Consider the following 22086-nt stretch of genomic DNA (forward strand, 5'->3'; position numbering starts at 1 on the left):
CCAGGGGAGGCACAGCTCGCACCACTGCAGATGAGAATTCGATTGGGTGACTTTGGGACGGCACTGAACATGCATTAGTAATGTCAAATCCTTCTCCAGGCAATATTATTATTATATTATATATAAAAACACTTCTATGGGCAAAAAGCCAAAAAAGACAGGTATATAAAATAAACAGTCTGATCTGATCTAATTTATCAATTGTGTAACACAGTCACAATAATTTAGGTAAGGCAAGTTAGAGCAGGTAGAGCATAACTGCCATCTGCTGGTTGAATAGTTTTTAACATACGACAGGTTGTGAAGTATAATTGTGGGAAGGATTCCACAATCAATAGATATCAATATTTGCATAAAGTTAGTTACTTGGTTAGTTAGTATGGTAGTTAGTTAGTTAAAGTTAGAAATATTATTAATAGTTAAAAACGTGTTAAAATCCCTCCTAATCGATGAAGAACTTACGTCTGCGCAGATGCTACGCAAACTTGGTGTCCGTCGTTTTAGCCGCGTCTTTCCATTCTGGTAGTAGATTGGCCAGTCAACACGTGGTGAGTGGATGGATGTTGCAGCGGCGTAAATAACAGTTTCTTTATTAGGACAAGCGTGTTATCATTTTTTAATAGTAAGACCGCATTTTACATAATCGACGATTTGGGAATTTATTTTGAAAGCTTAACATCTGAGCTACATTAATTTAGTTGGTGAGTTGAAACGTGCTTGACTGCCTGTCACTTGACAGCATGGTTGCTAGCTAGCTAAAATAACCTAGCTTGTTGTTAGGTAGCCGACATGTGATGGACTAATGGTGTCCTTGGAGTCAGCGATTTTATCTTTCTCTCTACAATCACATTTGCTATGATATTGTATTCAGATGTTGCCGTATTTTGACCTCGCAATAGATAGTTCTGCATCGGACATGTATTTAGGCATTGTCTCTTGAAGAGGCTAAAGGCAACTATAACTCGTCTTCATCATGTAACCAATGTACCCCCATCTCTGGCTAGTGTTATATTTGTATTTACATATGGATGTTAAACATACAAATATAAATATAATCCTAGTCATGTTGATATACACATCATCCAAATGTCAATATAGATATAATCGTATATGTACTCATAATTTGGGTTAGTTTGGGTTGTCATTTAGCTTATTTGGCAAAACAGCTAGTTTTCACAGTAATAAACTGCTGTCGATATGTCACTTATCACTTGTACAATGTCTTCTCACGTAGCTATATAAGTCGATGATTTAACGTTTCTAACGTTAGTCTGGTTGGTTGGTCAATTTGGGCACATGGATCCGACTTCCACATGCCTGTATCCAACCTGTGGCAATGCCTCTTGTGTGGTCTTCGTCATCCACCAATGATGACGACGATGTAATCAATTACTAAGCTATCTTACCATAAAATACCAGTACTGTAGTTGCCACTCGTCAGGAATATAAATGTTTCTACTGTTATGATACTTACAGGTAAAGATGATAAGAAAGACTAGAGGGTGGGGGTTGAAAATATTTTCTTGTGCAATTTCCTTTGCATGATCTTAGTGGAATGGCAGGCTGATATGGGTTTATGCTATAGGGTAATAACAGACATAATAATCATAGGTCTATGCTTTCTTTCTCCAGTTTCCCAGTGCCACAATGAAGTACATCCTGGTTACTGGAGGCGTCATCTCAGGCATTGGCAAAGGCATCATAGCCAGCAGTGTGGGCACAATCCTCAAGTCATGTGGTCTGCATGTGACTGCCATCAAGATCGACCCCTACATCAACATAGACGCTGGGACCTTCTCCCCCTATGAGCATGGTAAGGCACTGGTGACTGCATATGGCATTTGTTCCCGTCGAAGGTTTTTACTTACGATGACTGACATGTAGTTGATTCACTTACTTAGACAAATGTACTTATTGTAAGTCACTTTGGATGAAAGCGTCTGATAAATGACATGTAAAAGTAACCCCATACATTTAATAGCTGTATCTCATGCCAGATCTGCTCCCTCATACAGTACCAGTCAAAAGTTTGGACACACCTTGCCAAGAGTGTGCAAGGCTGTCATCAAAGCAAAAGGTGGCTACTTTGAAGAATCTAAAATATATCTAAAACACTTTTTTGTTTACTACATGATTCCATATGTGTTCCTTCATAGTTTTGATGTCTTCAATATTAATCTACAATGTAGAAAATAATAAAAATAAAGAAAAACCATTGAATGAGAAGGTGTGTCCAAACTTTTGACTGGTACTGTATATCAGTCATATATCTCATGAGGTGTCAGCCCCAAGTATGACTCCACTTGTTATGGATTAGAGTGAGTGAATGAGTGACTCTGGTCAGATACAGTTGTGTGGATGCTGATGTGCCAAGGTCCTAGTCATATCATGTCATCGTCATGTCCAGGGGAAGTGTTTGTGCTGGACGATGGTGGCGAAGTGGACCTGGACCTAGGGAACTACGAACGCTTCCTGGACATCCGGCTCACCAAGGACAACAACCTGACCACCGGCAAGATCTACCAGTCGGTTATCAACAAGGAGCGGAGGGGAGACTACCTGGGCAAGACTGTGCAGGGTAAGCCCCAGTCTTACTGGGGGGGGAGAGTGGGGAGGGATGGTGGGTGGCAATTCAGGAACCAGTATGTTGGATACTATCAAACTTTATATGTATCACATTTCATACATAGATGCAACACAATTTAACAAAAACACAGACAATAAAAATACTATCAAATCAAAGGTGGATTATAAAAGTATTACAGCCATGGAAATTCAAACAGTAAAAGCAATAAAACCATGACGTACACAGTAGGTGAAGTCTATGAATACAGGGTTGTGGGTAGCAGGGAGATGAGCTGTCCTTCTCTGGTCTGTCCATCCAGTGGTGCCACACATCACTGATGCCATCCAAGAGTGGGTGATGCGCCAGGCCAGGGTGCCCGTGGATGACGATGAGGTGGAGCCCCAAGTTTGTGTTATTGAGGTGAGACTGGGAAGCCAGTTGTAAACTGGAGGCATCACTCTTTATACACCCTCATTTGGTTTGTAATTTGTGTTGTCTTCCCTGTGCTTGAGGAGTCATGTCAGGTTGGAATGTACTGTGGACTTGTTTTACTTGTTTAACTTGTTTAAGTGTGTGTGTGTGTGTGTGTGTGTGTGTGTGTGTGTTGTAGCTGGGGGGCACTGTAGGAGACATAGAGAGCATGCCTTTCATCGAAGCCTTCAGACAGTTCCAGTTCAAGGTCAAGAGGGAGAACTTCTGTAACATCCACGTCAGTCTCGTCCCGCAGGTAAGAAGGTGACCTTGTGTACAAACAAGTCAACCTGCGCATTCGCCTAAGCCTTGAGTCAATCAACAAGAGCAAGAGAACGTCGCTGCAGCTTAGTTGTAGCTTACATGTTCTAACATGGTGTGACCATGGTGTGTCTCCAGCCCAGTGCCACAGGCGAACAGAAGACCAAGCCCACACAGAACAGCGTGAGAGAGCTGAGAGGCCTGGGGTTGTCCCCTGATCTGGTGAGTCCCTTTACTTTGTCTCAAACCTCTTACGTTTGCCGGGGAGGGAGGGAGACAGACAGACAGACACCCCCTCAGTCAGTACCGATTGAGCTTGAGCTGATACTGGGTTACTTATCACACCATCAATCTCTGTCTCTTCACCATGACATGTTTTAGGTAGGGATGTAATTGTGTTCTTGTGCCATGGCCTTCAGATCATGTGTCGCTGTTCCACTCCCCTGGAGAACTCGGTCAAGGAGAAGATCTCCATGTTCTGCCACGTAGAACCTGAACAGGTAGAGCTTGAACCTTTTAAGACACATACACACACACACACGCACAATTGATCAGACTAGTCAACCCCCCAATTTGTGATTGACTCAGTCCGGCCTCGTCCTCTCGTCAGGTGATCTGTGTGGCGGACGTATCGTCCATCTACAGAGTGCCCCTGCTGCTGGAGGACCAGGGCGTGGTGGGCTACTTCTGCCGGAGGCTGGACCTGCCCATCGAGACGCGGCCCAGGAAGATGCTCACCAAGTGGAAGGAGATGTCTGACAGGTGAGTGTCACACAGCGTTACATCACGTATACATCCGCCAGCGTGATGAGGTATACATCCGCCACATCGAGACTGAGGTGTCTAGATGGGGATATTTGAAAGCAGCCCTCCTTTAGGATGCTGTGTTGGCTCTTTCCTTTAGAGGAGCAACATTCGAAAGGTCATGAAATTACAGGAGCTCGTCCCTTTAAATTAGTTTAAAACTAGGGTAATAGCATGATGGGAAAATTGTGTGGGGGGGGTGTAAATGTTTTGATCCCTAGTTGCACCTAATTTTCCCAAACCTTCTTGCTGCTCAATGTGTACATTTGTGTGTTGCTATTTTGGCCAGGTCTCTCTTGTAAAAGAGATTCTTAATCTCATTGAGACTAACCTGGTAAAATCTAGTTTTAAATACAATAAATTGCAGTTGTGTGTGTGTGTGTGGTCTGTTCTGTTCCCAGGTCAGACAGACTCCTGGAGCACTGCTCTATAGCCCTGGTGGGGAAGTACACCAAGTTCTCTGACTCCTATGCCTCGGTCATCAAAGCCCTGGAACACTCTGCACTGGCCATCAGCCACAAACTGGAGGTCAAGGTAAACACAACACTTCCTTTGACTAGGGATCGCTCTAATGTGGGATGTGTTTACCATATGGACTTGGAACACTTTGCAAATACCCCTTTAATCCATGTTATTTAGGATGTTATTTAGTGGGTAAGTGGGTGTTTAGTGGGTAGTGGGACGCCCTCCAGAATATGCTTCCTTTTGCTATAATTATGGTGACTGCATGTTAAGTACCTCTGTTTGCGTACACATTCATGGCATAGCTAGAATATGTGAGCTGAATGCTATCATTAGCCAAAGACGCTACCCAAAATAGCATCTTGTAACGCTCTCTCCCCCCTCTCTTTCTCTCTCAGTATATTGACTCTGCAGACTTGGAGCCAACCACTCTGCAGGAGGAGCCTGTGAAGTACCATGAAGCATGGCAGAAGCTCTGCAGTGCGGAGTGAGTGTGTGTGTGTGTGGGGGGGGGGGGGGGGGGGGGGGGGGGGGGGCGTACAGGCAGACAGATATGACGTTACACTGGTGATGTATTGACTTGAATGAACAGAAACAAAGTGATGCATGTAGGGCAAATAATCCAGGGGTAAACAAGCCTTTCTTCCTGTTGTCTGTGTGGTGCATTGGTAATAAAGGGCAGGCTTGTAAATATGCTGTCATCCATCCACAGTGGCGTTCTGGTCCCGGGGGGTTTCGGTGTCAGAGGAACGGAAGGGAAGATCCATGCCATCAACTGGGCAAGGAAACAGAAGAAGCCTTTCCTTGGTGAGTGATTTAATTTATGGCAGCCTATCAGAAGGCGATCTTTATTGAAAGGGCGTAACTTCACCCTAAACTATGGCTTACTCTCGATTACAATCTTTTTTCTCATTAACGTCAATGTTTGTGTACTTCAATGTTGACTCAACCCCCCCCCCCCCCCCCCCCCCCCCCCCGTGCCTCTGTACGTGTTCAGGAGTGTGTCTTGGGATGCAGCTGGCAGTGTGTGAGTTTGCCAGGGACATGCTGGGCTGGACAGGTGAGGTTCACTATCTTTATGACTAATAAGACACATACATTGTGTGGAAATACACATTTATTGGTTGCATCCTTGAATACACTGGCTTACACAAAACATCCTGCTTCACTAGCTCTGAATTAATCAGTCATAAGTGAAACATTTTTCTATTTATTTTTCAAAGTAAATAGAATTTGTTTATTTATTTATTTTTATTATCCTGCCCCGGGAAATGGCATAATCATATCACAAGTCATAACATCCTCCACATAACACAAATGAAGTAACGGCACACAGACATCACATTCATATAATAATCCCCACACATATTACATTACATTGATAATAATATTATTATTATATTATATTACACAGATACATATATTATTCTTACATGATAATACATATACATCACCACATACAATACATACTATATCTTTATGGCTAGTGTACAAATGGGAGGACCTGTGCTCAATGTGAGTCTTATTCCTTGTTTGTTTTTTCCACAGATGCCAACTCCACAGAGTTTGACCCTGAATCCAAGCATCCAGTGGTAGGTTCCTCACAACACAGTGCAGGGGTCGGTTTCCCCAAAGTTTCGTAGCTAAAGTAGTACTGGGTTCTCTTTCCATCCAGGACCACTCTCTCTTAGACCTAACCAGTAAACGTCCTGTCCTTGATTGGACACATGTTGTTCTTTCATGCACAGAAGATTGACCTGCAAACAGTGATTTCACAATTGTTACTCTCTTGCGGATTTGTGGATTTACGGCTGGGTTGTTGGGAGGAATTAAGTAGAGCTTCAGCTACGAAGCTTTTGGAAAACTGACCCCTGTTCCTCCGATCACTGGAAATGTAGGCATGCAAACATCTAATCTCTTATTGGTTCTTACTAGGTGATTGACATGCCAGAACACAATCCCGGACAAATGGGCGGGACCATGAGGCTTGGGAAGAGAAGGACCATTTTCAAGACCACCAACAGCGTGTTGAGTAAGTGACAGTGCTTTTGATGGTTATGCTGCATTCAGGTGCTCCTCGGACGTTGGAAACTTGGAAATGTATGACTCGGCTACTTATTATTATTATTATTATTATTATTATTATTATTATTATTATAGTATTAAAAGTATTACTTTTAAATCTCAGAGTTTCCCCACGCTTAGCTATCTCAGAATTAGCCAATAGGGAGCCAGGGTTCTCCCCATAGTGGTGGAGCCAAGTCGACAAGGTGGCATACCACCCCTCTTACAAAGCACTGGAAGAGGAAGAGGGGTGGCAGAATACCACAGTTCCTCGTCTGTTCTCCTCCCTGTGCTTATGGTTGTGTTTGATCGCAGGACGGCTTTATGGAGATGCTGAGTATGTTGATGAAAGACATAGACATCGCTTTGAGGTATGTAAGAAGTTTACTTGGTTAGTTCTCTGTATATTCCCTCTCTTTGTGTGTGAAACATTTTCACTCTATGTAAAAACAATGTTTTATTGATGTTGGTGTTGTATGCAACCATGTATCCTATCTCAGGTCAACCCAGAGTTGAAGCAGCACTTTGAGGACAAGGGCTTTCGCTTTGTGGGTCAGGACGTGGAGGGAGAGCGAATGGAGGTCATAGAGTTGGATGGTAAGACCATACAGAGGACCCAAGACTAGCTTTATTTATTCATGTTATATTCTTGTCGTTGGTCAAATCAAACTTTATTTATACAGCACATTTCCCACACCGATGCAATACGGTGCACACACCCACCTGTCTAGGGAGGCTTTGAACGTGTGACTTTGTACGTTGCCCCTGTTCTGTCCCTCTATGTGCCATGTTTTTCTGTTTTTTTTCTTGACCTTGTTAAGTGCTCTGAGTATGTGATAGAAGCACTATACTGATAAAAAAATGCATGACTTTGCGGATGAAAAAAATAATAATTCAGAAATATAAAAAAAGATGGTCGGTTCAGCTCTTGACCGCCGCGTCCTCTGTTGTGTTTCAGATCATCCGTATTTCGTGGGGGTGCAGTACCACCCCGAGTTCACCTCCCGCCCCATCAAGCCGTCTCCCCCTTACTTTGGCCTGTTACTGGCCGCAGCAGGGAAACTACAGGGCTTCCTACAGAAGGGCTGCCGTCTGTCTCCACGGTAACCGCAGAGCACCACATCAATCAGTCTGCACTACCGTGCGATTTTTATATTCCACACACGCGCACACACACGGCGTGCAATTGAAGTGCAATCATGAACACTGCGTATATACATATATATGCTTGTGGAACAGTGATTTCCCCGTATGAGTTGAAAATGATTCAGTCTGATTCATGGACATCAATACATCACTGAGATGCAGCATTCATTACTGCCTACATTTGTGGAATGTAATGTTGTGTGAACACACACACCATCTGAATGAATGATAAGCCCTTGTTAAACACAGCAGTAGGGCTGTGGGTAGTCGTGAGATTTATTCTGCTTTTTCTAACAAAGAAAGGACTGCTTTATTTGAATGTCTTCCAGTATAATATCAAGCTGTGGAAATGAAAACATGTCTAACAACTGAAAGACAATAATGAAGAAAATGTGTTTTGAGAGGTGGGTGTAAGTATGTACGTGTCTAAACATGCTGTTTGCCTCCCATCCTCTCCATAGGGACACGTACAGTGATCGAAGTGGCAGCAGTTCCCCAGACTCTGAAATATCTGAGTTCAAATTGCCTTCCATCTCACAGGAATGACTGCTCAATACAAGGTAAGACACAGCCCATAGACTATTAATTACTAGACAAAGCTGTAGTGGCATCTCTCTATTGATGTCAGTGGATTTTTTCTTTCTTCTCATAAATGTTACTATCTTTCTCATCGAGTTTTTTTTTTTTTGTGAACAGCTACAACTTAAAAGGGTATGTAAAGGCCTCAACACCGCATTTTAGAATGCGCTCTCCACTGAAACTTTCTTAATTAAGTGATGTCATTCACTTGTCGCTCAGGATTTACCATGGCCATTAAGCACTATTTCATCTTAAATCCTACAAACTGGACTCCTCATCCTGTGTATAAAACCTTTATTGCATGTTTGTCACCTTATGCTGTTCCTGCATTTCTACCCACAACAGAACTAACACATCATTCTCTCTTGCAGTGGGAAAGATGAAGAACTGAGAAGCATTTTAACAGAGGATCCTTCAGAAAAGGGATGGGTTTTTGTTTGTATAGAGGACCTATTTGTTTTCCTGCCTCCCAAATTGCCTGATTTAAGAACTGGAAGCAGATTTATATTTTTCTTACGCTCCTGACAACACTCACAGGCAGCTACGATCAAACCCTCATTCAGGTCAACAGCCCCTCGGACATCGTTACATGCAGATTGTTTTTTTTGCTGTAAATGGTGAGCAGAGATCATGTATTTAATGTGCACTGAGATGGGTGATGTTGTGAGAGCAAGCATTCTGTATCTGAAGAAAGACAATAGGAACGGTATGGGAATTATGCAGATACGGACAGTGTTCTAGCAGGGCTGGTTCTTCTACCTTCGTTGGAGCTGTACAATGAATCAACGTTGTAACCTCTTTTCATCGACAAGTGACTGTTAGTAGCTGAACATTATTGTATATATTTCTGGTAGTAAAAATGACTTGTCTATTGTGACACTCTCCTTGTGTGCATTGTCATCCAGTTTACTGCTATCTGATGTACTGTTATGATCCGTGTTGAGATTCATTGTACTGAGATTGGTGGGTTAGAGCATATGTAGATGACAACCCATGAGCCTTTTCTCTCAATTGTTGGAGTTTTTAAGGGGAGGAACAGACTTTCCACTGAGAAGAGTTGTTGCCAACCGAAGAAAGGCTATGGAGTGGCTTGGTCTGCCTGTAAAGCCTTGAATCATATTGACCTCACACTACATCACTCCACTTGATTAAAATAAAATGCATACAATTTTTTGTAAAAAATCAAGCTTTATTGAATGGCATTTTCACAATAAATATTTATAAAAGTATGAACTGAACAGGAAGTTGGCACACCCCCAACCAGAAGGGATGCCTGCTTGTCATCTGATCTGCTGCAATACCTGAGAATGAGGAAGAGTGTGGAATTAGTGGTTTAAAAATGAATGGGGTTGACAAACCACATCACCTCCCTATCGGGCAGCTCTGATCTCAGTCCCATATCCGCAAGTTTCATCCAACAGTCACCATAATAAATTGGTATCATCACTGATCAGAACGCAACACACAAGGTGCCATTGTACAATACATTGAGGCTTAAGAACCTGTCTATAGTGATGCGCAATCCACACCCCAATTGGGTTCTGGAGGAAGTACACATACCTAGAGTGTGCTGCTTGGGGCACGAAGAGGCAACACCGGCATCTCCAACCCTATAGAAACAAACACACCATTAGCATCTAGTCACGCAGTAAGAAAGCCATTTAAGATGGGTAGTCCAGTCATCAGCTGGGTGGAATTATAAGAAACATTAAGGCACCACTGCCAGATTGGTAGATGCATCCAAATGTATTTGTTGGACAGTAGAGTGACTGCCAAAGGCACAGAAAGGCCTAGACAGTCAAAGACTCCCCGTTTATCTGGCACACACTTGGAGAACCTGGAGCTACAGACAGAGCTCTGGTCCTTAGGATAGCATGCTGCCCCACCAACTGGAATTGACTTACCCACTACTCTACTCCAGCCGGTATGGTAACCTCACATGGTAGCGGATGGGAGAGCTGATGAGAGAAAGGGTTCATTACGTTAGTTCTGTAACTGCTTACATCCAAAGCAGTGATGTTTGTGGTGCAAACAGATTAATAAATATGGCTCAGCCGAGTACTAATAGTTCTCATTATCGAGGTAAACCTCTCAGTGAGGGCAAGTTTGTCATCACAGCCAGAACACAACATTTTGAAACTTGAATTACCTCATTCCAGAGGCATCTAGAGGTATCCCCTGGGTCTGGTCATGTTGGACTGTGGAGGGCATTGACAAGTAATTTGTTTAGTAATAAAACCACAATCTTCCATGTATAGGCAAAAACTGTTGTAAAGTGAATATTTTCAAATAGAATTGGCTCAGCCGAGTACTAATAGTTCTCATAATCAAGGTTAAACCTCTCAGTGAGGGCAAGTTTGTCATCACAGCCAGAACAGGGTGTAATACATTTAATGTATTCTGTGTAATACCTACATCATGTCCACTTGTTCATTTCACCCCTGTCCAAGGGCTGTTCAGTAGAATCGATCAGCCTGCAGACCAAACAGAAACAATTAAAAACTAGGAACCTGCAAAGTTACATCTTTTATACATAATCAATCCAAAGGACAATGCAGCCAAGCAGGGGCGTGACCCTGCAGCATGCACGCCTACAAGATTTAATGTGTGGGAGGCACACGGTGAGAATGTAGCAAGTGTTAAATGTTTGGGCTTGGACTCCCTTGACATGTTTGCCTCATTATAATAGCCTTGCCCCCTTCAATCACCTGTGTCTATTCCTAGATCTGAAAGCACATTCCCCATCATCCCTGCCAGTTTTTCTGTTGAAAAGGCCACAATAGTGTGCTCTGAGAGGCCCCTGCCATTGCTGGGCCCTTAGAATCGTCCTAACCTTCCCCCCCTTGCGGCGCCCCTGCACCCAAGTGAACTCATCAACGTGGCAATTTACAAGTGTCCTTCCCCTTAATGTTGCTGAGACAGTTACGGTCGAACTGAACAGCGACCGTCGGTGAAAGTGTTACTTTCGGCTGCCTTTTGACCGTTCTCTGCTACTGGGAGAACAAGAACGGCTTCGATAGGTGCCTGATAGATGTTTGGGTACAGCAAAGAGGGCAAGAAGACTTGCCTGTCTGCAGCATCAATGCAGCCATCTGTGGAGGGCCAGAGTCCGACGCACGCCTCAACACCACCTAGAGGCAGAAGACAAGAAGTTAGCGATGAAATGAACTCTGAAAGCGGACCACGTGTGTTCGCAATTGAGCACATTAAAGCAATGTTCTTCCCCTTTATGTTGCTGATAAGCTACAACCAAACTATACAGCGACCGTCGGTAAAAGATGTGCTTTTGGCCCTTTGTTGACTAACACAACCAGGAATGGGTTGAGTTAGCTTCGATAAAGGCCGCCACGAGGCACACTTAAGAAAGCAGGCTACTCTTACAACTACCAAATTACGCAAATGCTTTTCTCAAGACTTGACTACAGACGACTTGCAACGTCGCGCTTTGGAACATACTCAAATTCATCGATAAAGAAATAATATGACAGCTATATTTCGCAACTCACCATGATTGACACACTATCCTTTCTCGGAGTCGCAAACGAAGAGAGAGAAATAACGCAGCCGGACTATTTATATAGTACGGCCCAGCCGGGCGATTGGTCCAAATGTGTCACATGGAAGATTTGCATGATGGGAGTCTTTTTACTCATCCTATCGCGAGAGGGATGTTATGGGAAGTTGCTCCGTGAGTGCGTGCGTAGGCGGGTCGGTCTCCCGTCTGTTGCTTGTTCGCTCGCTCACCCGTTATTCATTATCATGGCGACAATGTCGGGGGCAATGAACCCCGGTATTCCCGGACCCAGCCAGCCGGGCAGTGGTACCTCGGGGCACCGGAAAAAAGACGGTTATCCGTCCGCAAGCTACTGGGAAAGCCCCGATACTGTAGCTCAACTGGAGACGGTGCGTCAGTGGATCGCGAAGCACTACAAAAAGGTGCGCAAACTGGAGCTAAGCTAACAGCTAACCTCTGTCAACACACTGTGTCTGGTTGATAAACAAAGCCAGCTAGCTAACTAGGTAGTCTCTCACTACCTAGCTTTATTGTAACCCTTGTAAACATGATAGCTAATCTTGAAAGTCGTTGACACATCATGCAGGCCTCCTACCTATAAATTCAACTTAGACTTCTTGAGATGCACAGAGAGATCACATTATTGCGATCCCAAGTATTATGAAGAATGCATAATATCGAGATTGAAAACCAGAGTGCATGTAGGAAGTCATCCAAGAAAGCCCTCCCTATCCCAAGACTCTTAATCTTACTGTGTGTGTGTGTGTGTGTGTGTGTGTGTGTGTGTGTGTGCGCGCGCGTGCGTGTAGTACGTGCAGGTAGACCCTCCCTCCTGCCAGGCTTTGGCTGCTCTTACCTTGCAGCTGCTTCAGTTCCAGGAGGAGACGTTCGGTAGACGCGCTAACAACCCCTCACTGATCAAACTACCTGTGAGTTCTCATTCTTTCTCTCTCTCTCTCTCTCTCTCTCTCTCTCTCTCACACACACACACACACACACACACACTCACTCTCTCTTTATCTCTCTCGAGTGAACAGCACTGTCTCTCTATCTCTGCCATGACAACAAGATGGTCTTACACATATTACCATATGGATGCTAATGATGTCTCAGGCTGTTTAGTTTACTTGTATTTTTAAGATCAGTAAGTACACATGTCCAGAGTGTGTGTGTGCGTGTGTGTGTTCAATCCTCAGGCTCACTGCTTCCTGGACCTGCGGCCTGGGGGCGGGCTCGGTCACATCCTTGGTTCTGCTCACAAGTTCAAGACGGAGCAGGGCTGGTGAGTGGGGGGGGGGAGGCTGGCTATCTAGGGGTTGATATGGAGTACTGCATGGCAGTCGTCATTCACAAAGTATTGTGTCACTGAGGATGATAACGAAGATTAGCCTGTCTCCCCCAGGCGTAGGTTTGACCTGCAGAACCCCTCGAGAACCGACCGCAACGTAGAGATGTTCATCACCCTAGAGAAGACTCTGGTCCAGGTGCCTGACCGCACTCACTTGCACACCCAACTCCAACATGACCATACAGACACAAACTGCTTTTGGACCATACCTAGACTATGGACTGCACATGCTTTTGAGACATACTGACGTGTGTGTGTGTGTGTGTGTGTGTGTGTGTGTGTGTCTGTGTCTGTGTCTGTGTCTCTGTCTCTGTCTCTGTCTCTGTCTCTGTCTCTGTCTGTGTCTGTGTCTCTCTCTGTCTATGTGCGTGCGTGCGTGTGTAGAATAACTGCCTGACCCGGCCCGTTGTGTATCTGGATCCTGAGATCGAGCAGAAACTGGCCAGCAGACTCGGTGACATCATCAACAAACACCAGGTAACCTGTTACAGGAGGGGAGAGGGAGGGGATGAGAGGACAGAACGTGAGGAGAGGAGTGCACACTGGGTGAAAGGGCTCCTGGGTAATGTAGTTGTGTCTCTTAGGGATCTGTGACTGAGGACAGAACCCAGGCCACACACCACATCTACCCCTCACCAGCCTCCACAGACGACGGTCAGTGTGTGTGTGTTTACGTGTGTGTGTTTACGTTTGTCTGTGTGTGTGTTTACTGTGTTATGTTTAGTATTGCATGTATTTGTGTTCATACTTTGTGTGAACAGTTTTGACTTGTGTGTGTTCATAGTTTTGCGTGTGTGTGTGTCTTCTGTTCCAGATGAGTGGCTGCGTCCTGTCATGTGGAAAGACAAGCATGTGTTGGTGCACTGGGGGATGCATCCTGACAGGTAATACACACACACACACACATATACACACACACACACACACACACACACACACACACACACACGCCTTATCTACACTGTATATCTGTTAACATGTCTCCCTCCTGTAGCTATGACAGCTGGCTCTCTACTAGTGATGTGGAGGGGGAGGTGGAGGAACAACCACACCCAGACAGACCCTGGAAGGTGAGGTAACACACACACACACACACACACACAAACACACTAATCTATGTATGTACACACACAAAAGTATGTATGTATCCATCTTTGTAATACCTTTATTTTGTGTGTGTGTGTGTGTGTGTGTGTGTGTGTGTGTTTCCAGGTGCATGCCGGCTGGGTGTTGGACACAGAAGTGTTTAATGAGTGGATGAACGAGGAAGACTACCAAGTAGACGAAAGAAACACTCCACTTATCATCCGCCGGCACGTCCACCTCAGGGAAGACCAGGTCTGTGTGTGTCTCTGTGTGTGTCTGTGTGTTTGTCTTTGTCTCTGTGTGTGTCTCTGTGTGTGTCTATGTGTTTGTCTTTGTCTCTGTGTGTGTCTGTGTGTGTCTGTGTGTTTGTCTTTGTCTCTGTGTGTGTCTATGTGTTTGTCTTTGTCTCTGTGTGTGTCTGTGTGTGTCTGTGTGTGTGTGTGTGTGTGTGTGTGTCTCTGTGTGTGTTTGTCTTTGTCTCTGTGTGTGTCTGTGTGTGTGTGTATGTCTTTGTGTGTCTCTGTGTGTGTGTTTGTGTGTTCAGAATCCCATACTTCCATACTATTTGGAATGAGGTATAGCATAGTTTGTATAGCTGCCTTGTTTGCAAGGCAGTGTGTTCACATTGGCCGTGTGTATTGGTGTATTGCCATCTCTCATTTTCTTCCTCCTTTTCTCTCTCCATCTGATCACTCTTCCCTTTCTTCTCACCTTTAGGACCGTAAGCCAACCCCTGTGAAGAAGAGAAGACGCTCCCCCTCTCCTCCCTCCTCTGAAGGCAGAAGGAAAGGAGGAAAGAAAGGGTAGGGTCTCTGTGTGTGTGCGCGTGTGCGTGTGTGTCTGTCTCTCTCTCTCTCTCTCTCTCTCTCTCTCTCTCTGTTTTCTTTCCGTTATCCTTCCCTCAATTGTGTATATGCAGTTTGTGTTACACCAACAGACAGACTGTTTGACTTCATTTCTGGTTTTAGCCAGAGAGTTCTTGATGCTCTTAGGGGACATCCCACAATCCCAAGAGAGCCATGCTTCTTCTTCTGTGGTCACTAAGTGTCCAATCAACAAGCTATGAACCCCCGCCTTCTCCAATTTCACTAAAATGGTTTCTGTAGTTAGAAACAAATACAATCATTATCCCTGCATCATGATTTTGTAGAAATATAGTTTCATCCCTGAGAAATAAGCAAATCGATTGCACAGATGAGGAAACATATTCACCCGATGACACCAAGCTACCATGAAAGGAACCGTTTATACACTGAGCACACATACAGTAGATACAGGCCATATTCACCCATCACCATCAACACGGAATGACCCTCTGGGCTTTATTGACCAATAGCAACTCACCGAATTTTCAACTAGGCCAACTAAACATAACTGCTGGAATTGGAGCTAAAACCAAGATGGCACCAAGGGATGCCGGTTTAATTTCTAACTGAACGGCTAGTTAACCCACAAACTGCCAAAGAATTCTGGAACACTCCCCACCTAGAGTGCCAAGTGTTTTATGTGGTATTTACCTAGCAACACTTTGATTGGCTACAACATGAAGCATCATCATTGATGCATTTTTGATGAATAAAGTCGCCCATGGCACTCTAGAATGTTGACATATTGGGCGACTCTATTCACCCTCGGCTACTAAATGAGTTAAATGGGACATAGAGACAGTAACCGTCACCCACCCTATCTGTGTCATTAGTGGCTCCAAGAGGCGTGGCCACCAGGAGGAGGAGCCAGAGGAAGACATGACGAAAGACATGGAGGACCCGACCCCCGTACCCAACATGGAGGAGGTTATACTGCCAAAGAACGGTATGTACACACACACAGACACACATTCATTCACTCACTCACTCACGCACGCACGCACGCACGCACGCACACACACACACACACACACACACACACACACACACACAGTTTGTTCTGACATGATCTCTCTCTCACTCTCTCTGCAGTAAACCCGAAGAAGGACAGTGAGAACACTCCAGTGAAAGGAGGGACCATGGCTGATCTAGGTGAGTATGTGTCTCTGTGTGTGTGTGTGTGTGTGTGTGTGTGTGTGTGTGTGTGTGTGTGTGTCTGCGTGCGTGTGCGTGTGTGTGTGTGTGAGAGAGATTGTGTGTGCGCGTTTCTCTGTCACTCGTTCTCCTCTCATCCCTCTCTTTTCTCCCTCCTACAGATGAACTGGAGGATGATTCCCTGTTTCCTGGAGGAAGGGTAACCATGACATCCTCTTATCATCACTGAGATTCACCCTAGCTGTCGTGTGTGTGTGTGTGTGTGTGTGTGTGTGTGTGTGTGTGTGTGTGTGTGTGTGTGTGTGTGTGTGTGTGTGTGTGTGTGTGTGAGGAATCGAGTCTGGGGCATTGACCTGTGAACTATGCCCCTGTGTGTGTGTGTGTGTAGGAGGAGGATGAGGGTCGAGGAGAGGGGGCACGTCTCTCCGATGGAGAAGACAACATCACGGAACAGACACACCACATCATCGTACCTAGCTACGCTTCCTGGTTCAACTACAATAGGTACCCACACACACACACACACACACACACGCTTGCTCCCTTGTGTCCATTGAGCCCAGTCCGGATCAAAACTTAATCAGCAGACTGTTTAGAGGACATTTGGATCGATCTAGTTTTAGAAACTGAACTGAAGTGTGTGTGTGTGTGTGCGTGTGTGCGTGTGTGCGCGTGTGCGCGCGTCTGTGTGTGTACCAGTATTCACCAGATAGAGAAACGGGCGCTGCCCGAATTCTTCAACGGAAAGAACAAGTCCAAATCTGCAGAGATGTGAGTACTGACATTACCAACAGATACACACTCACCACAGAAGACCTGAGTATATTCTGCATTGTTTAACGGTATATATGTATTTGTGTGTGTGTGTCTGTGTGTGTGTTGCAGATACCTGGCGTATCGTAACTTCATGATAGACTCGTACCGGCTGAATCCCCAGGAGTACCTCAGCTCCACCTCCTGCAGACGCAACCTGACTGGAGACGTCTGCGCCGTCATGAGGTGTGTATGTGCGTGCGTGCGTGCATACATGCATGTGTGTCTGTACCTATGTGTGTGTGTGTGTGTGTGTGTGTGTGTGTGTGTGTGTGTGTGTGTGTGTGTGTGTGTGTGTGTGTGTGTGTAACCCCTGTCTCTGTGTGTAGGGTCCATGCGTTACTGGAGCAGTGGGGTTTGGTGAACTACCAGGTAGACGCGGAGAGCAAACCCCTCCCCATGGGCCCTCCCCCCACCCCCCACTTCAACGTCCTGGCTGACACCCCCTCTGGACTGGCCCCCCTGCAACACAGGCCTCTACAGGTAACACACACACACATATGCTCAACACCTATACCCTTTACTGTTTTTGATCCTCTCAAAGTGTCTGGAAATCTGGATGTTTAGAAATTCACAGATATCTATTCTTCTCTCTGTTTCTCTCTCTTTCTCTCTCACTCTCATTCTCTCTCTCTCTCATTCTCTCTCTCTCTCTCTCATTCTCTCTCTCTAGGTGTCTGCCTCCCAGCAGATGTTGTTCTTCCCAGAGAGAAGCAGAGAGAAGCCGTCCGAAACTCAGACCTTTGGCCTCCGCAATGACATCTACGCCAGGAAACACCCCAAGGTGACACACACACCCACACACACATACACACACACACATCTAGGCCAGGAACCACGCACACACAACATGAAGGTTTCTATTCTGTCTGTTTCTGTGGCTGTCCAAGATCCTGAAACGCACAATACAGAACTATACATGCCAATGACACTCTCTCTCTCTCTCTCTCAGAGTAAGGGAGGGAGTGCAGGAAGGGAATGGACGGAGCAAGAGACACTCCTGCTGCTTGAGGTGAGCCAATCAGCTTCAACACACTTGTTCTCTCCAGCAAACGGCTCTGATCTCAGACCGATGACTGTTCACTCACTCCCTCTGTCTCTCTCTCTCTCTCTCTCTCTCTCTCTCTCTCTCTCTCTCTCTATCCCTCCCTCCCTCCCTCTAGGCGTTGGAGGTGTACAGAGATGACTGGAACAAGGTATCGGAGCACGTGGGCTCTCGTACTCAGGATGAGTGTATCCTTCACTTCCTCCGTCTGCCAATCGAAGACCCTTACCTGGAGGACTCCTCCTCCTCCCTGGGCCCATTGGCCTTCCAGCCCGTGCCATTCAGCCAATCAGAGAACCCTGTGATGAGTACGGTGGCGTTCCTGGCCTCCGTGGTCGACCCACGAGTCGCCTCCGCCGCTGCCAGGGCTGCCCTGGGTCAGTATCTGTGTGTGGGTGTGTGTCTATGTGGGTGTGTGTGTAAGTAAGCGGGCATGTGAGCAAGGTCGCGTGTGTGTGTGTGTCTGAAGGTGTGTATGCATTTGGATTAACTCTCTCTCTCTCTCTGTAGAGGAGTTTTCTCGTGTGCATGAGGAGGCCACTGAGAAGGCTGACCCTGGCTCCAACCAGCCTGACAAGACAGGTATAACACATACACATCTCAACTCCATCAACCTCCTCACAACGTGTGTGTGTGTGTGTGTGTGTGTGTGTGTGTGTGTGTGTGTGTGTGTGTGTGTGTGTGTGTGTGTGTGTGTGTGTGTGTGTGTGTGTGTGTGTGTGTGTGTGTGTGTGTGTGTGTGTGTGTGTACACAACAGATCCATAACCTCCCTCTTCTTTCTCAACTTATCTATCTCATCTTCTCTCCTGCAGAAGTGATAGTTGCTGAGAAAATGGAGCCGAACTCCAGCGACCTGCAGCCTTTGCAGGTGAGGTGATACTGTCCATGATTTCTATTGGATAAGAAGTCTCTGGGTGTCTTTGTTTACTGACTGCCCTTTTTGTGTGTGTGTCCATGTGTGTGTGCGTTCCAGGCTGAGGCGAGGGTGGATGGACAGAAGGTTTCAGAACCCAGCGGAGGAGAGAGACCAGTGGATGGAGCACTGGTGAAGAGAGAGAATGCTGAAATGACAGTTACAGAAGAGAGAGATAGAGAGAGGGGAGAGGACAATAAGACAGGTGTGTGTGTGTGTGTGTGTGTGTGTGTGTGTGTGTGTGTGTGGACAATAAGACAGGTGTGTGTGTGTGTGTGTGTGTGTGTGTGTGTGTGTGTGTGTGTGTGTGTGTGTGTGTGTGTGTGTGTGTGTGGACAATAAGACAGGTGTGTGTGTGTGTGTGTGTGTGTGTGTGTGTGTGTGTGTGTGTGTGTGTGTGTGTGTATGTGTCGTCTACACAAACAAGAGAACATTGATTCTTTTTCCCTCTCTTTCAGGCAGGGGGGAGGACGAGGACAGTGCAGGGCAGAGGGATTGCGAGGGGGATGAGGGGAGGACAGAAGCGGAGCTGGAGTTGGGAGAGGTGAACGTTGCCATGGCAGCAGCAGCTGCCCTTGCTTCCGCCGCCACCAAGGCCAAGGTAAGCTCCGCCCACAGAAAACTGACCTATCACTGAATGTATATAAAACAGGTTGTGTAGTCAGAATGATTCACTTGTTGACTATTACAAGCGCTTAGAATGTTTCTGTTGGTGTTGTTTCAATCGCCAACTGTCACCAACTAAAAACTGTACAGGGCAGTTTCTTGGACATAGATGAAGCCTAGTCCTGGACTAAATCACACTTCCAATGGACAATCTCCATTGAACATGTCTTTTAGTCTAGGATTAGGCTTAATCTATGTCTGGGAAACCGGCCCTAAAATATAACTCCTGACCCCCCCCCCCCCCAAGCATCTGGCGGCGGTGGAGGAGAGGAAGATCAAGTCCCTGGTGGCTCTGCTGGTGGAGACCCAGATGAAGAAGCTAGAGATCAAACTGAGACACTTTGAGGAGCTGGAGACCATCATGGACCGGGAGAAGGAGGCTGTGAGTCAGGGATCTAGTCTTGTGGGATCTAGTCTTGAGGGATCTAGTCTGAAGGATCTAGTCTTGAGGGATCTAGTCTGAAGGATCTACTCTCTCGTCTTTGGTTTTCTGTTCTAGTGATCTAATCTTGTGATCTTGTACATCTAGAACAGTGGTTTCACACATTTGTTTATTTGTTACTCCTATGTTTTCCATGTATCTGATCTTCCTCTCTCTCCCTCCCTCCCTCCCTCCCTCCCGTGCGTGCATAGTTGGAGCAGCAGCGCCAGCAGCTGTTGTCAGAGAGGCAGAGTTTCCATGCGGAGCAGCTGAAGCATGTAGAGATTAAGGTTCGCCAGCAGAGGGAGCAGCACGGACAGCCACCATACACACTACAGCACTCAGGTCTCTTCATGCACGCACACACACACACACACACACACACACGTACATTACTGCGTATTTGTATTATTTGTATTATTTGTATTGCTGCATTGTCAAGGACCCGAGCCCAAGAATTTTACTCCCTGCACTCGTGTATGAGACATAACAAATAAACTTGAACTTGAACACACACTCACACTCACACACTCAGGTCTGAAAAAGAGCACACTAACGCAATCAGGCAGGCAAACGTACACACACACACACAAACCGGTCGGCAAATGTACACACCTGCCTGTACATTACAGTTAAAGATGTAAAAGAGTGAGTATGTTTAGATAAAGTCGTAACCCTAACCATACCACCCCCCTCTGTAGGCCAGTCCATGCCCAACCGGATGATGCCTAGTGGGGGGAACGCTCCAAACATGGCCCCCCGCCACCCTGGAGCTCCTAACGGAATGTGTAAGTACCTTAAAACCTCTAACCCCAACCAACCCAATTTTAACACGTATGAATGAGTCTTATTTGTAGGTCTTTACATGAAGTGATTTATCACACAGCAGTTACACCCAAGCTAACAGCAGGGGCCAAAATTCAGTTTTTGGATAAACTGTTTTCTATGTAGTGAATAATAGAGTCTAGTGTACGTATGATATGATGAGTGGGATATTTTGCTAGTTATACTGAAGTCGTCTTCTTCTTCTTCTTCTTCTTCTTCTTCTTCTTCTTCTTCCTCTGACTCAGACCCCTCCTCTGCACAGCCTGATGGGATAGCACCGGTCCAGCCAGGTCCTCCAGCCACGCCCATCCACAGCCGAGGGGCCGAGACATGAGACACACACACACACACACCTCACCCCAACCCCCGTTACACAACACAACACACAACTGTATTCGAAGAATACACACAGGCACACACACACACACACACACACACAGACAGACCTGTTCAAATCTCATAGGTCCTCATATTTGACTGTTTGTTGTAATTTCGATGTCATTTACTCATGCTTTTACACACACACACACACACACACACACACACACTGTATGCTTGTCTTTGGTTCAGAATGTCTGATGTCTGTAAAATAAGTCTGTACTGCACAGTCAACCCAGCTCATTAAAGTTGTTTTGTATGAAACTTCTTGTGTGGTTTATGAGCCGTCCATTTTCTACTGTGTTTCCTTTCTTTAGGGGAAGAGGGCAATGTTGGTAGATGGGTAGAGGGATGTTTGTGTATTAGTGGTGAGAGTACTATGAGTCAAAAGAACGTGTTATTGATTGACATATTTATTAAGAATCCTTTCTGGTTTCACAAAGACTTTCACAGGAAAGGAGAAAAAGAGCTAAGAATCGGTGGCGTGACAGAAATCCATGTCCCCAGTTCAAATCTATGTCCCCAGTTCCCAACATAAGATTGATTCATTGTTCACCTCCTTCCTTTTAATTCCAAACCTTAACTGTGATTAACATTCTCAAAATAACAGAATAGATCAAAAGACAAGGAGTTGGTTACACTCAGAAAAAGCATGCAACATATTCTGACCAATTAGGGTTCTGTGAGACAGCATGGATGCCC

The 22086-nt window shown here is 45.6% G+C and overlaps 2 protein-coding genes and 1 long non-coding RNA gene across 3 annotated transcripts; 2 read left to right on the top strand and 1 right to left on the bottom strand.

Annotated features, from left to right (window-relative positions):
• Window positions 1-552: 552 nt before the first annotated feature.
• On the top strand, window positions 553-9331 carry ctps1a (CTP synthase 1a). The gene is made up of 19 exons (XM_083680213.1): window positions 553-701; window positions 1633-1813; window positions 2408-2578; window positions 2886-2986; window positions 3177-3293; window positions 3437-3520; window positions 3718-3798; window positions 3909-4060; window positions 4504-4636; window positions 4963-5051; window positions 5277-5371; window positions 5562-5624; window positions 6113-6156; window positions 6500-6596; window positions 6944-6999; window positions 7129-7225; window positions 7587-7731; window positions 8236-8334; window positions 8725-9331. The coding sequence occupies exons 2-18, from the start codon at window positions 1648-1650 to the stop codon at window positions 8318-8320; spliced, it is 1776 nt and encodes a 591-aa protein (XP_083536339.1). The 5' UTR covers window positions 553-701; window positions 1633-1647; the 3' UTR covers window positions 8321-8334; window positions 8725-9331.
• A 183-nt stretch (window positions 9332-9514) lies between these two features.
• On the bottom strand, window positions 9515-11892 carry LOC310812411. The gene is made up of 7 exons (XR_014554519.1): window positions 11860-11892; window positions 11421-11484; window positions 10769-10827; window positions 10503-10551; window positions 10258-10311; window positions 9914-9963; window positions 9515-9654 (listed from the first exon to the last, which is right to left on the bottom strand). It is a non-coding gene; the product is annotated as an uncharacterized lncRNA (long non-coding RNA).
• A 181-nt stretch (window positions 11893-12073) lies between these two features.
• On the top strand, window positions 12074-21648 carry smarcc1b (SWI/SNF related BAF chromatin remodeling complex subunit C1b). The gene is made up of 28 exons (XM_083680685.1): window positions 12074-12289; window positions 12677-12796; window positions 13064-13149; window positions 13270-13351; window positions 13600-13692; window positions 13800-13869; window positions 14030-14099; window positions 14210-14285; window positions 14428-14553; window positions 15019-15104; window positions 16001-16113; window positions 16260-16319; window positions 16484-16521; window positions 16711-16826; window positions 17022-17093; window positions 17208-17321; window positions 17465-17618; window positions 17809-17919; window positions 18088-18147; window positions 18299-18557; window positions 18691-18762; window positions 18994-19049; window positions 19155-19299; window positions 19553-19695; window positions 20008-20142; window positions 20394-20526; window positions 20883-20969; window positions 21252-21648. Exons 1-28 carry the CDS (start codon window positions 12113-12115, stop codon window positions 21338-21340), a joined length of 2943 nt encoding a protein of 980 aa, XP_083536811.1. The 5' UTR covers window positions 12074-12112; the 3' UTR covers window positions 21341-21648.
• The last annotated feature ends 438 nt before the right edge of the window (window positions 21649-22086 follow it).

The sequence above is a fragment of the Argentina silus genome (assembly GCF_951799395.1).
Source record: "Argentina silus genome assembly, chromosome: 11".
Classification (NCBI taxonomy): Eukaryota; Metazoa; Chordata; class Actinopteri; order Argentiniformes; family Argentinidae; genus Argentina; species Argentina silus.

Excerpts from the sequence above, each read along its gene's own strand:
- ctps1a (XM_083680213.1), top strand. The coding sequence starts at position 1,648 with ATGAAGTACATCCTGGTTACTGGAGGCGTCATCTCAGGCATTGGCAAA. Across the intron at positions 2,579-2,885 it reads CCTGGGCAAGACTGTGCAGG|TGGTGCCACACATCACTGAT; the intron begins GTAAGCCCCAGT and ends CTGTCCATCCAG. Across the intron at positions 6,157-6,499 it reads CTGAATCCAAGCATCCAGTG|GTGATTGACATGCCAGAACA; the intron begins GTAGGTTCCTCA and ends GGTTCTTACTAG.
- smarcc1b (XM_083680685.1), top strand. The coding sequence starts at position 12,113 with ATGGCGACAATGTCGGGGGCAATGAACCCCGGTATTCCCGGACCCAGC. Across the intron at positions 13,150-13,269 it reads TTCAAGACGGAGCAGGGCTG|GCGTAGGTTTGACCTGCAGA; the intron begins GTGAGTGGGGGG and ends TGTCTCCCCCAG. Across the intron at positions 19,696-20,007 it reads CCGCCGCCACCAAGGCCAAG|CATCTGGCGGCGGTGGAGGA; the intron begins GTAAGCTCCGCC and ends CCCCCCCCCAAG.